The sequence below is a fragment of the Rhinatrema bivittatum genome, chromosome 8 (genome assembly GCF_901001135.1).
Source record: "Rhinatrema bivittatum chromosome 8, aRhiBiv1.1, whole genome shotgun sequence".
In the NCBI taxonomy this organism is placed as follows: Eukaryota; Metazoa; Chordata; class Amphibia; order Gymnophiona; family Rhinatrematidae; genus Rhinatrema; species Rhinatrema bivittatum.
Window position 1 is genome coordinate 247,357,695 of NC_042622.1, and position 15,338 is coordinate 247,373,032.

Sequence of the window (15,338 nt, forward strand, 5' to 3'; positions counted from 1 at the left end):
AGAAATCAGTAGAACTAAGGGTCACATAATGAAACTCCAGGGAGGATGACTCCGAACCAACGTCAGGAAATATTTCTTCACAGAGAGGGTGGTGGATGCCTGGAATGTCCTCCCAGAGGAGGTGGTGAAGATAAAAACATTGAAAGATTTCAAAGGGGCATGGGATAAACACTGGATCCCTAAAGGCGAGAGGATGGAAATGAAGAAAAGAGTGCATGGGGGTAACTTGCTGGTGTGGCGGTTACTATCCTTAACCAATAAGCCTTCATACTGTTGATTATAACTCCATTATTGCTCTCCGATTTAAAGGCCGGGGGACAAGAGGAAAAGGGGAATTAGATTCAGACAGCAACAAACACGGACATTTAATTTTACGCTATGGACAAACAAGCATGGGGGTAACTTGCTGTTGCGGCTGTTACTATCCTTAACTAATAAGCCTGATACTTTTGATGCAACTCCAACATTGCTCTCTGCTTCAATGGCAAGAGGTAGCGGGGAATTGAACCCAGACAACAACCAGCAAGGGCCCTAACTTTGACAGTTTGGGAAACTGTATGGGAGTGACCTGTATGGTGTAGCAGATGCTACCATAGGGTTGCTGGGCAGACTGGATGGACCGCTTGGTCCTTTTCTGCCGTCATTTCTATGTTTCCATGATTAATAAGCAATTCTCTCTCAATCTTGGGGATTTGTCTTAGTGCTACCTGTTGTGGGAAGAGTTCCTGATCCTAGATATTTATTGCAAACTCGAGATTAAAGGAATGACCACCAGAATGCCACAAATCACAAGAGAGAAAATTTTAGACTCCAAGATGGCGTCTGAACTTGAAAAATCAATGATGGACTTCACAGATCATCTTATAAAAGAAATCTCTAAAATTGTGTCAGCAGTGCTGGAAGATAGACTAAGCAAACTGCAGTCATAGATGGATGAAATCAGAAGACGAGGAAAAACATGTAACTAAAATAGAAGATATTGAGCAAAGTGTGTGCCACATTAGGTTTGCAATAAGTGCAGTGTGTTTAGTAACATTTCTCAGCGGGCTTTGTTTGTTCAGTTCACCTTCAGCATGAATAACTGCAGGGGACCCTGTCCATCCTTATTGTTGTGGCATCTGCTACCTGATTGAAAATGATATTGAGAAGAATTCAAAGAATAATTTCCATCAGTAGCAGAGACTTGTAAAGTGAATAGAAATGTATAGAAAACATTTGAACAGTTGGTGTACCCTGATGTTTTTTAATGCAGTGTCTGCAATATGTTAGTCATGTTCCGATTATAGTATCTTGCAATGAGATTTTGTTTGTCCGTTTTATTTTAGGACAGTTACCTTGGTGACGAATTTAAATCTCAGATTGATGTCGCATTGTCACAGGACTCAACTTACCAGGGTGAACGTGCATATCAACATGGTGGTGTGACGGGACTGTCACAGTACTAGAGCGTAAGCCACTTTATTTACTCTTTGTGTAATTTACATTTCCTGTTCATACCCCAGATCAGTCCAGACAAGTGGGTTTTGCATCCCTACCAGCAGATGGAGGCAGAGAAAAACCTTTCAGGCACTGCTACTTAACAGAGAGTGCCACCTGCAGTCCCTCAGTATTTCTCTGTCTCCAGCAGATGGTAGAGGTGCAAACCTGCAGTCTAAACTTAGTTTAAAATTAAAAAAAGAATTAAACATAGAATAGAGTTAGGAGAGAAGACAGAAGAAGTGAAGACTGTGCTCCAAGAGGTGTTGGGTTCCTTCGTAGGCCATCTCTCTAGTTGAGCAGGGCAAGCTGGGGGTTGGAAATCCCTGACTAGTCTCGACCCTTGATATCCAGGGGGAGGGAAAGCCCCCTGAGGCCTTCTCACCCAGTCTGGCCATATGCAGCAGGCAGAAAAGTATAACTTCCCTTTATTTCTCTGGGTTACTTGGGGGCTGTTTCTTTAAGGGGGGGGAAAAAAGTGTCGGGTAGGCCTTTTGTCTTGGCAGTTGCAGTTGACTCCGTTGGTGTGAGGAGGGAGGCGCGTGCGGCTCGGGCAGTTTCAGTACCCGGGCCCGGGATAGCGTTGGCAGCGGTGTTGCAGCAGTTTTTTCTCTCACTGAGAATTATTTTTAGCTGCAGGCCATGTCTATCTTTGCTGCCTCCCGCGGAGCACGAGAAAATGTGTCGGGCCTGCACGGGGAGGCGATCACGCCTCCGTGCAGCTCTGGAGGTGAAGGAGCCTCAGCAGAGGACTCAGGAGGCATACCCTGCACCCGTTATACAGGTCCTGCCAGGAGGCCTTAGGGGGGTTGAAGGAGATGGTGGCCATTTTGTCTCCATGTGGCAGGAGGCCTGTCATGGACAGCGACTGCAGGGACTCCCCTCCTCCACTTTGTCCAGTACAGGAGTCTGGAGAAGGTAGAGAGGTGGCAGCGGAACCAGAGAAGGACCTAGCAGCTGTTGCAGACGGGGGAAGCATGATGGATTTTCTGTGGATTTTGTATTGTTGCTGGGTGAAGCCTACCTCGCCAAGAAGGAAGTGGTGGGTAAGCAGTCAAGCACCCAGAAGTCCCAGCGCATGGCTAAGAAGCCTTGAGCTGAGTCACCTCTCAGGTCGGGGGCATTCTCCGCCTGCTGAGCCTGGGACGATCGTGAGTAGAGGAGAAATCCTCAGAATCTGAAGGAGACGATCCTCACGAGGATCCGCATATTGACCAGGGTAATGGTCAGGCATGGATCCTGCGACTGGCCTGGTGGGTAGTGACCCGCATGTGGATGACTTTCCATCCACATGCGGGTCCATCCATAAGGAGTAGTTGCGGCCTCTCATTCCCCAGGTTCTGGAAGAACTGGGGATCAAGGTTGTGCAGGAAGATTTGGACAACGAGGAGTAAACCTGGTGTTGGATGAGTGCGTGAACCGCCAAAGGCTTTCCCTTTGCTGAAGAAGGTGAGGAAGCAGATTGATTGGGAATGGGATTTCCCGGAGGCAGGACTGAAAGTGGCCAGGGCTCTGGGCAGGTTGAACCCCTTGCTGGAAGACACTAGGGTCAAGCCTAGTCAGGCTTCCAAACGTGGATGTAGCAGTATTGAAGAAGACTACCATCCCCATGGCAGGGTCAGTGGCGTTGAAAGATGTCCAGGACTGGAAGCTAGAATCTTGTTAAAGAGGCGGTTTGAGGTCTTGGCTCTGAGCCATAGAGCTGTGGTCTGTGCTAGCCTAAGGCAGAGAGCTTGTTTGTGCTGGGTGCAGAAGGCGCAGGAGAAAGACGTCTGGGATTTGCTGATTCTGGCCAGGAAGCTCGGTTGGAGGCGGGGATGGCCTATGTGGTGGGTGCCCTTTATGATATGGTTCAGACTTCAGCCTGAAATATGGTGTATGAGGTGGCTGCTCGAAGACTCCTGAGGTTACGTAATTGGTCAACGGATGTGTGGTCAAAAGCGCAGCTTTGTAATCTCCCCTTCAATGGAAAGTTGTTTTGGTGGAGGATCTGGAGAAGCTGATGAAGTATTTAAAAGGAATAGATTGCCTGAAGATAAAGGGAATAAGATGGCCTTTCTGCTGCTTGCTTGCTTTTGCGAGATGAGATTTCACTCTCAACAGAAGTTCTTCCAGATCCATGCAGAATTCAGGAAGACAGCAATCCTTTCGAGGGCCCCGTAGGCTGGCTAGAGATAGCTCCAGACAGGGTTGGGGAGGTGCGAAATCTGTCCAATGAAGGTGGGCTGATCCACTCCTCCCTGGCAGCTGTCAGGAGTGGACCAGAGTCACTTCTGACCCCAATGGGTTCTGGAAGTAATAAGGGACAGCTATGCCTTAGAATTTTCAAGCCCCCTCAAAGAGGCTTTTGTGGTGTCCCATTGTGCTTTGCTGTCAAGCAGGCAGCGGTGCAGGACACCCTTCTACGACTGCAGTGATTGGAAGCCATCATCCCGGTGCTGCAGGAGCAGCAAGGTCGAGGAAGATATTCTATGTACTTTGTGGTTCCCAAGAAGGAGGGCTCTTATTGACCCATTCTAGATATGCGAAAGGTCAATGTAGCCTTACAGGTGCCATGCTTTTAGATAGAGAGAGACATTGTGGATGGTGATTGCAGCGGTGTGCAAGGGGGAGTTTCTTGCCATACTTGGAAGCATATCTTCATATTCCCATCCATGCAGACCATCAAAGGTTTCTATGCTTCACAGTGCTAGGAGAGCATGTTCAGTTTCAAGCTCTTCCCTTCGGCTGGCTACCGCACCAAGAACATTCACAAAGGTGATGATGGTGGTAGCAGTGGTCCTCAGAAGGGAAGAGATACTAGTGCTTCCATACCTGGACGATTGACTAATTTGGGCAAATTCAGAGGTGGAATGTCACTGTTCTATTCGATGGGTGAATGAGCGTCTAAAGTCCCTGGCCTGGGTGATAAACCTGGCAAAGAGCCATCCCAGTTGTTGGATTATCTGGGAGCGCAATTCGACACCCAGTTAGGCAGGGTGTTTCTTACCCAGAAAGGGTGATCAGGTTGTAGTTGCAGGTGGTTCATATGTGGGATCTGGTGGTCCCCAAAGTCTGAGGTTATTTACAAGTGCTAGGTTCCATGGCCTCTACACTGGATTTGGTGCCATGGGCCTCTGCTCACATGCAACCTCTTCAGAAGGCACTCCTGTCCCGTTGGAACCAGTTTTCAGAGGAGTTTCAACTACCGTTACTGCTCCAAGAAGAATCCAGGTCCAGTCTCTCATGGTGACTGTCGTGTCCCAGTTTGGAGAAAGAAGAAGAGCTGGAAGTTCTGGACTGGGTGGTGGTGAACACAGATGCCAACCTCAGCGGTTGGGCAGCGGTAACAGCCCAAAGGCAGTGGTTACCGGTGGAGGCGTCCTGGTCAATCAACCATCTGGAAACAAGAGTAGTCCACAGGGCATTGCTGTTCTTTCTTTCTTGGATTCAGGGACGTGTGGAGCATGTGTTCTTGGACATTGCGATGATGGTGGCCTATATCAATCGACAGGGCGGAACGAAGAGTCATTTGGTGGCTCAGGAGGTTCAGGAATTCATTGCTTGGGCAGAACTTCATCTAGCAGCTTCCCATGTGGCAGGTGTGTACAATGTGCAGGCAGACTATATCAGCAGACAACAGCTGGACCCGGAGGAATGGGAGCAGTCAGCGGAGGCCTTCACCCTCATTCGGTGCAGGTGAGGCAAGCCCCAGTTCAATCTTATGACAAAGGAAGAATGCCAAGGTGAACAGGTTTTTCAACTGCCGGAGGGAGTTCATCACTCAGGGATTGATGCTCTGGTTCAGCCGTGGCCAGTGAAACTTCTGCTGTATGTGTCCTGTCGCGCCCCCCCCCCCCCCCCCCCCCCCCATGGCCGTTCATAGGTCAAGTGTTGCGGCATATCAAGCAACATCCTGGAAGAGTGATCCTAGGAGCACTGGAGTGGCCACGCCATCCATGGTTTGCAGATCTAGTTCAGCTCACAGTAGACGGGCCTGTCCAGTTAAGCCACCTGAGGAGTGCTGTATCAGGGGCCCATCTTTTCGGAACAGGCGTATCGCTTCTGTCTAGAAGCTTGGCTTTTGAGAGCCATGGTTTTTGCTTGAAGGGGTATTCAGAGCCAGTGATTACTACTTTTCTTCAGGACAGAAGATCATCTTATTTGCTTGACGTATATCAGAGTTTGGAGAGTGTGTATGAGAACTGGTGTGGAGTCCATGATGCTGATCCTTTGCAGGTGAACATTGCTCAGGTCTTAGCCTTTTTGCAAGATGGCTTGTAAAAGGGTTTAGCCTATAATTTTCTCTGAGTCCAGGTTGCAGCCTTAGGTTGTTTCAAGAGGAGGTTGCAGGGTCGACCCTTAGCATCTCATCCAGACATAGTATATTTTCTTAGAGCAAAGCATTTGCATCCTCTGTTCCATAGACTGTCTTGGAACCTTAATTTGGTTCTTCGAGTATTGTGTGGACCTCCCTTTGAACCTTTGAGAAGGACTTCTTTGAAGGACTGTACCCTGAAGACTGTGTTCCTGGTGGCAATTTGTTTGGCAAGACAAATTTCGGAGCTTCAAGCCTTTATCATGCATAGATTTTTTTTTGCAGATTTCAGATGGGAGTTTCATTGCGTACGTTCCTTTTCCTTTTTGCCCAAGGTCGTGTCGGCATTTCATCTTAGCCAGCCAGAAGAATTACCAGGCTTTCCGCACCTGACGTCTGATTCTCCCACGCAAGGGAGCTTCACTTTTTGGACATGTGTCGGATTCTCTTGCTATATCTCAAGGTGACAAATGGATTTCGGAGGTTGGGCCATCTTTGTGTTGTTCAGTGGACCAAAGAAGGGTTGCAAAGCAGCTAAGACCACAATTGCACAATGGTTAAAGGAGTCAATTGTTTCGGCCTATATTTGTAAAGGTCGGTCGATCCCTGAGAGATTACAAGCATATTCTACTAAGGCGCAGGCAGTCAATTGGTTTCTCCACAGGAGATTTGTCGAGTAGCAACTTGGTCCTCTTTGCACACTTTTACTAAACATTACCCTTTGGATGTCGGCCCTGGAGAAGGCTTCGTTTGGTGAAAGTGTACTGCGTGTAGGTCTTTTAGGATCCCACCCAGTGTAGAGGGGCTTGGGTACATCCCACTTGTCTGGACTGATCTGGGGTATGAACAGGAAAGGAAAATTGGTTCTTACCTGCTAATTTTTGTTCCTAGAATACCACAGTTCAGTCCAAACTTCCATCCCCTTATTTCGAAAAACCTTTCTTGCTTCTGGATGCTGCTGGTGATACAGAATTTAAATTAGTGCTGCAGAATTGTGAACAAAATTGTTCATAACTGTTATTTTGAGATAGTGTAATGAAATAACTTCCAAAGTTGAGGGTTGTTTTATTGAGGGTTTCCAACATATTCTTCGTTTGCTCTAGAAGGAGAAATCCTTGGAGTTTGGGAAGTAGTCATCATGGCTTGGGTACAGGTCAATACTGAGGGACTGCAGGTGACACTCTCGGTTAAGTAGCAATGTCTGAAAAATGTATATTCCCTGCCTCCATTTGCTGGTAGGGATGCAAAACCCACTTGTCTAAACTGATATGTGGTATTCCAGGAACGAAAATTAGCAGGCAAGAACAAATTTTCCTTCCATTTATTAATTTTAAAAACTGCTCAAGGCAATGCCCAACCAATACAATATGAGAGAGGTCATTAAAAAAACCAGAGAGCAGAAAAGTTTAGACTGCAGGTGCAAACTGACCTAGCAACATTGTGGTGTGAAGATCCTAGTTCAGAATGTTTTCCCTGGTTGTGCAGCAGGAGCAGCAGCAGTGCTTTTGGATAGTGACCTGTATTTGTCTTCCATGGGTGCCACAGCAACTCATTTACTGGTGATCTCGAGGGAGCTGCTGCTAACTGCAGAATCAGGAAAATGACCTAAGGAGATGAGGCCTTAGTGACCCTGATAAGACAATACTTCTTATCACTCACCTCCATAGTCTTGAAGCATAACATGTTCTCTACCAGAGCTTTCCTGTGGCAAGATGACCATACCAGAGCAGTGGCAGCAGATGGGTCACAAAGTAGGTGATGGGTAATATCGTTATTGACCTGCATTCCATGCCTCCCTCTCCCCTTCCATTGCCTCCTTTCATTATCCCCAGCTCTCTCCCTTATCCATTACCTTTGTCCGGTCTATGACTTTCGTCATAGACTACCACACCTACACATGAACAGCCAATGATCCAAATACAATAAAATTAGTTATTTGACTGATGTATTTGCCAGGAGGAGACTTCCTAACGCTTTTCAATGTGTGTATATTATTTTTAAAGTAAAATAAGTTAAGGTTATAAATTCTAATTAAAATTTTTTCCCTCACATTCAGGTTGAGGAAGAAGAGCTAAGCTTAAGTGGAGCTTAGTTCATCTGCATTTTATTCTGGGTAATAAGCAAATAAAATAAAATGGATACCTGTTTTCCACTGCTAAAACTGAGGCACCACTGTGTGAGAGCAACAGGAGAGAGAGAGAGAAGAAAGGAGAGAAACCAATCAAGAGAGCGAGAGCGGGAGAGACCACTGCTAGCACACTGAGACGAGGAGAGTGGCAGAAGAGATAAGCAAAGGAGTGGTTTGTTCGGGACTGGATCTCGTATATCGACAAACCTACCATCCAGTCGCCCTGATAGAATGAATGGTCAGCTGAGTCTCTGCTCCCGCAGCCCATCCAAGCTAGAGAGAAGGGCCTTAGGCAGCCACTACTTCATTCCACGCTTGTTTTCGAGAAGGGCATCATTTTTCAGAACAGGAGGAAAAAGAAAACCCTTATCTCAAGAGTTCTCATCATTGGCATTTTATTCAAGCACCAGAACACAGCAGAGAAGTATTCAAGGTTCAGAAGCCATCCAGAAGAGATTGTCAACGTATGCGATAAACCAACAAGTTCCAGCCCTATGTGTCAGGAGCTTAACCTTGAGATGCAGGGTTTGATTTTCAAGCTGGCTTTGACACATTGGTGTCAGCATATCATCCCCACATGCTCAAAAGGAGCTTTTACTACTAGCTGGATCAAAAGAAAATCTTTTGAGAAGCACTGGGTTTTGAGAAGTTTGTATCTGAAATCTTAGCGGTGGATCTGGGAGCTCCTCGTTCTGACAGACTTTTTGGAAGTTTGAAATTTAGTTACCAATGTTCAAGAGAACTTTTCATTGTAATTCTGAGTTGCAGCAATGACTTGGTGATCAGCCTCACCTTCCTAAAATGAAGGATAGCAGAGATGGTGACGCAGAGCTCGGAAGCTCCTTCAGGAGGAGAAATTTTCATTGTTTCTGTATGCTTTAATTGGCTACTGTCTGGACTCTTACTCTGTCAAAACAAACCTTTCTCTAAGATGCTGTATGCTTGAAAGAGACTGGGTTCCTGTGCCCTTCGTGAAACAATGCAAAGGCAGCCTGTTTTATTAACCCCAGTGAAATTGGGACAAAGTAATGGAAATTGGGGATTATACTGGTTTGGAAGTAAAGATTCTAGGAGTTTTGCAGCAGGTTGGAAAAAAAAAATAAGGAAGCAGGCAGTTGTGTAGGGAAGGTGGCCTTTGGTAGCTAGGTCTAGTGAGCAATAGAAGATTTCTGCACATCTTCCATTCAGTGGTTTAAAGTGGGTAGCCTAACAAATCACTGCAGGCATGGTGGGGGCAAAATGGAGACCTCCAGAAGTACAACATGTAGTTTTGACATCAGTACATTTTGGAAAAGGAGATACTCAGAGGTGGAAAATTGGTTACAAACCAGAGCACAAATAAAAGCCATTGTCAGGCTTCTAAGTTACTCATTCCCATGGTTAGAATCACCATTGAAACAGCAAAGAAGTCAGAAATGGGAACAGTGAAAACCTTTAGCTTTGCACACATTTTAAGAAATACTACTAGCATCTGTACACCTGAAAATTCAGCTTCCCCTTCCCCATTTTTTTTAAAGCAGATCCCAAATTACTAGTTGCAGGTATTAAACAATGGTTGTTAAGTTTTATAATTTGAGGATGCTCATGTGTTTTGGGTTTCATTGTCATGGACGAACTCAAAAAAAAATACTTTGAGCTTGACTGTACTAGAAGAGACAAATGCAATATAATTTTAAAAAAGGCCAGAAGTTTCCCTAATTCTGCATTCTTGGTTCATTTTCAAAAGTTATGTTCTCTAGTAGCTTTTGTTTGTGTTGTTTTTTTTGGTTTTTTTTTAAAGGTAGACCAGGTCAGATGTAGATAGTCTTTGCCACAGCTTGTCCAAAGCAGCTGCCTATGAGTTGTATACACCTCATGTTGGTAAGACATGTTTTTTGGTCTCTCAGCTTAACATAAATAGTATATTTAAAGAACTATGGGGAAGAAATAGTCTCTAAAACAAAGCAAATGTTCTCCAACAATGAAAGCCTTCAATCTTTAGACTTCTAAAAATCCATGAAGAATGGGCCACAGGCCACCTTCCTTCCTGTAGGATGGACTATTTTATTTATTAACATTGCCGAAGGGCTTTTAAGTTTTTTTTTCTTCTGGGTAGGCGGCCTATGTAGTTTTGGATTAGGTTGAAGCTATAACCCTTTGTGCAATGTGAATCATTGGGTAGTGTAATCCCCTCCCCTTTATTTCACTGGTTGGAATGCTTGCCTCTGCTTTGTGCTGCTTAACCCCCACCCCACCCATAGCAGTTATTCCTGAGTTTTAGAAATCCATGAAGGTCAATGCTAGCGCTGTTTTTTTTTTTTTTCCCCCTGTCTTAATTTGTTTTAGACTTTTGTCATCAATAAAATACAATTAATAAACTCCTCTTGTGTTAAAGCTGAGGGTTTGTATTTCAGTGTGAAATTGAACATTTTTGTTTTTATTATACACAAAGTAAAACATTTTACGTTGTATTGAATTTAGTCATGGGTTCTTGGTTATTGAACCTACCTGTAGAAATGGTACTGAATGAGACATATAAATATATTGCTAAGTTTTCCAGGAGACTTATATGATACACAAAGTATTAGCAGGGTCTTTATTTACATGTGCAAGGTGATCATGCACACACAATAAAAGTAGGGAGGTGTGGCCTATAATATAGTGAGCTGATTGGGCAAGCTGCCTATTGATGAGGTTACATAATCACATGTTTTTCAATGTAGCTACCTCCAAGTCCAGGTTCTGACACTAAATTAAAGCACATTTAGATCTTAATGTTCCAATATATCTTTTTTAAATTTCTTTGTAAAGACCCTGGCATAGTAAAAGGCTTTTTGTACAATGATAAAAGCACCTTATTGGCTTATGCATTTCTTGTGCTAGTAAAACACTTATCCTAACAGCCCAATGCCATTCTTGGCATAAGAGGTGATGAGGACTCATGAAGACCACCTTCAATGGGAGTAATTTTGTTTCATAATTGAGATGGGTTGTACTTGTGTCATTGAGAGTAACAGCTTTTGTTATATTAGTTGCTATACAAGCTTCTCTACCCCCCCCCCCCCCCCCTCCAAACCTACATTTATCTCAATTAGCTATGGCAGCCCTGGGCCCCTCTTGCTAGGAGTGGGGGGGGGGGGGGGGCTTGGTCATTTATTCCTTTATCAGGACCTGTTCTATTAAATCCATCTTTTAAAACCAGAGTTGTCCAGAACTAGGTATTAAAATTTGAGTTTAGTTTGAACTAAAGCCTGCCTGATAGTATTTAAAGTTCAGGACCATAGTGACACTTCAGCCAAAGATTGCCTGTATAGAAGGTTGCTCCAACCTTCTCCATTATGCAAAAAAGAGTATCAGCTGAACATAGGACTTGGCACACCTTAGTAGCAGCTGCAAAATTACAAGTGTGCTGGTATATTTTATTTTGTAGTTAAAATCTACATGGAATAATAAAATAAATCCTAGTTGACTAACATTACACAGAGCAAAAAGGGACTCGAGTAAAATCAAAGCAGCAATGCAACTGTTCACCTGCAGCTTTAAGACCATTTTAGCAGGCAAAGGAGCAAGCCTATACAGACCTATAACCAGAGCGGTAGATCTTTAAAAAGTACGCCGGATTTTATAAGATACACGCATAGCCGTGTGTATCTTATAAAATCCGGGGTCGGCGCACACAAGACTGCGCAAAATCGGCAGCTTGCGCACGCAGAGCCGCGCAGCCTGCCTCCATTCCCTCCGAGGCCGCTCCGAAATCGGAGCGGCCTCGGAAGGAACTTTCCTTCCGTGTCCCCCCACCTTACCCTCCCTTCCCCTACCTACCCCACCCCCTGGCCCTACCTAAAATCCCCTCCCCCACCTTTGTTTGGCAAGTTACGCCTGCCGCCACGCATCCCCTGGCACAGGCCACAGTTCCGGGGGACTCGGGACCGCCCTCCCGGCTGCCCCCGAACTGCCACCACGCCCCCTCCCGCCCTTTTGTGAAGCCCTGGGGCTTTGCGCGCGCCGGCGGCCTATGCAAAATAGGCGTGCCGGCATGTGAGTGCCCTGCGCACGTAAATCCAGGAGGATTTACGCGCGCAGGGCTTTTAAAATCTAGCCCAGAGGGGGGTAACATTTCTCATGCCAGCAGCACCAGCCAGAGCTATTCAGCTAGTAAAGCAAAGATGCTTTCCTCTTAACAGGTGTTATCTGAAGATGGGAGTTCACAAGTCCTGCAGGAGTAGTGTCACTGACTAGCACTGACCACAGCAATCATTTGTAGAGCTTTCTGTGAAAAATCGGCACTGCCCTACCCTCTGGCTGTGCAGCATATTGTAGTTCAGTGAGGAAGGAGGGCTTAGTTTTTTGTGAAAAGCGTTTCATTAGTCACACATGGCATCCTCTAGCTAAGGGTTTTTATTCAACCAAGTGGAAAAAGTGTACTAATAGCATAATAAACTTAGGTTTAGCTTTTCTAAGAAGGTATTCTATTTAAAAAAAAATGGGCTTGAGAGCAACTGTAGTTGAGCCCTAACTCTTGAAAAGACCCTGAAGCAGGGCCTGTCCAAACCTACTGTTGGCTCAGTATCTACAGTAATTAGACATGAATGGACTAAACAGCAACTCAGCTGCCAAATCTCTTCAGTATAGTCATGACAGCCATGGCCCATCTTTGTTGACGTGGCCTTGGGGAAAATGTTGTAAGGACAACTAAGTGTCAATTACACTCCAAACTCCCTCTATTCTTAGAGCTGTGGGAGGGGAATCCGTTTTTGTTGGGGTTTTTTTGGAGTCCTCAACTCTATGCTTTGGTGTTCATAGCCTCATGTTTGCAGTGAGCTAGGATACCAAGATCTGTTAATATCTTGCCTCCAGCTTTGGTGCATTTAGTGCTGGTAGATTCACACAAGTTCAAGATGAGGCAGCAGTTTTATGGATCTAGATGACCCTTCCTAGAAAGCAAGTGTTGCTTACCTGTAACAGGTGTTCTCACAGGACAGCAGGATGTTAGTCCTCACTTATGGGTGACATCAGGATGGAGCCCAATCATGGAAAACTTCTATCAAAGTTTCCAGAACTTTGAGTGGCCCCTACTGGGCATGCCCAGCATGGCACTAACCCTGCAGCCAGCAGGGGTCCCCCTTCAGTCTTATTTGATAGCTACAGGCAGTGCTGAAAAAATAAAACAAAACGTTACGAACCCAACAGCGGGGGGCGGCAGGCAGGTTTCGTGAGGACTAACATCCTGCTGTCCTGTGAGAACACCTGTTACAGGTAAGCAACACTTGCTTTCTCACAGGACAAGCAGGATGGTAGTCCTCACATATGGGTGAGTACTGAGCTGAGGATGTCCGAACATGCACCAAATGTACCCAAAGGCGTGCAACAGGCACAACAACTGGGGTGGAATTTGGTACAGGGCATCCTGAACCCCACCGGGCAGGCGGAAGGGTGTTGATACGTCACATTGGAAATAGGTTACGCAGGACAGACTGGCCGAAGATGGAATCTTGTCTTCCAACTTTGTCCAAGCAATAGTGGGCTGCGAAGGTATGGAGAGAGCTCCAGGTGGCAGCCCTGCAAATGTCAGGAAGCAGCACCGATCTTAGGTGTGCTACTGAAGTCGCCATGGCCCTCACAGAGTGTGCTTTAACACGGTCTTGAAAAGGAATGCCTGCTTGCTGGTAGCAAAAGGATATGCAGTCCGCCAACCAGGAGGAGAGAGTCAGCTTACCCACAGGTTGCCCTAATTTGTTGGGATGGAAAGAGACAAATAACTGAGTGCTCTTCCTGTGGGCAAGTGTATGGTCTAGATAGAAAGCTAGAGCTTGTTTACAGTCAAGGGTATGCAGAGCCTGTTCCCCTGGATTGGAATGGGGCCTGGGAAAAAAGGTAGGTAGTATGATGGATTGATTAATGTGAAACTCTGAAACTACCTTGGGTAAAAACTTAGGGTGGGTGCGGAGTACCATCTGGTCCTGCAGGAGTTTAGTGTAAGGTGGATAGGTAACTAGGGCCTGTAACTCACTAACCCTGCGAGCTGAAGTGATAGCTAAAAGGAAAATCGCTTTCCATGTGAGATATTTTAGGTCACAGGAGTGAAGAGGCTCGAATGGAGTTTTCATGAGCCGACCGAGAACCAGATTAAGGTCCCAAGAAGGGGCCGGAGGACGTAAAGGTGGCTTGATATGGAGCAAGCCCTTTAAAAATCATGTTACGAGGGGTTGTACTGATATAGGGACATCCCTGACACCTTTATGGAAGGTGGCTACCGCACTGACATGCATTCTGATTGAAGAGGTTTTTAGACCTGACTCTTGACAAATGCCAGAGATAGTCCAAAAACGTTGGAATTGGACAGGAAAAGGGACCAAGGGACTGCAAAGTGCACCATGATGTGTACCTTTTCCATTTATAGGAATAAGATTTTCTTGTGGCAGGCTTCCGTGAAACAATCAGGACATGAGAAACCGAATCTGCAAGGTTAAGTGGTTGAAGGATTAACCTTTCAACATCCATGCCGTAAGGGACAAGGCCTGAAGATTGGGATGGCGTAGGCATCCGTTGTTTTGAGTGACCAGATGCGGGTCTGTTCCCAAGGGAATGTGCCTGCGGATGGAGAGATCCCGGAGTATGGGAAACCACACTTGGCGTGGTGCTATCAGGATCATGGTTCCTTTGTCCTGGCGGAGCTTCAGGAGAGTCTTCGAAAGAAGAGGAAGTGGAGGGAATGCATAGAGCAGACCGGTTGCCCACGAGAGGGGAATGCATCTCTGGGCTGAGAGCGCTCGCTCCGAGTAAGGGAACAGTAATTGTCCACTTTGTGGTTCTGAGGGGACACAAAGAGGTCTCTCTGGGGGTATCCCCATTGGCGAAAGATTGAGGTCGCTACCGCGGGGTTGAGAGACCACTCGTGTGGCTGGAAGATGTGACTCAGTTTGTCTGCCAAGACATTGTCCACTCCCGGCAAGTAGGTGGCCCTGAGGTACATCGAGTGGGAGAGCGCTTCCACCCAAATCTGTGCAGCTTCCTGACACAGAAGGAAGGAGCCTGTGCCTCCCTGCTTGTTGATGTAACCACATGGCCATCTGGTTGTCCATCTGAATCAGGATGATGTGATTTGATAGGCGTTCCTGAAAAGCCCTGAGAGCATATCGCATTACTCTAAGTTCTAGGAAGTTTATTTGATGTTTGGCTTCCTCTGGAGATCAAGATCCTAGTTTCTGTAGATTGTCCACGTGGGCTCCCCACCCGAGGGTGGAAGCGTCAGTGGTGAGATTGAGTTGAGGATCTGGCACTTGAAAAGGCAGTCCCTGGAGGAGATTGGTCTGATCTTTCCACCAGGCGAGAGACAGACGGAGTGAGTTGGTGATGTGGGCAATGGTCGACAGAGGCTGAACAGCTTGAATCCATTGTGACCTCAGAGTCAAATGCATGAGTCTCATGGCCAGGTGGGCCATTGGTGTAACATGGACA

General features: G+C 46.1%; 1 protein-coding gene across 1 annotated transcript in view; it reads left to right on the forward strand.

Moving 5' to 3' along the window:
* UPF1 (UPF1 RNA helicase and ATPase) overlaps positions 1-10,279 on the forward strand; it is a 443,827-nt gene extending 433,548 nt beyond the window's left edge. The window contains 2 exon segments of the mRNA XM_029614488.1: positions 1,326-1,448; positions 7,830-10,279. Coding sequence (XP_029470348.1) covers positions 1,326-1,445 — 120 coding nt within the window. The 3' untranslated portion in view covers positions 1,446-1,448; positions 7,830-10,279.
* The last annotated feature ends 5,059 nt before the right edge of the window (positions 10,280-15,338 follow it).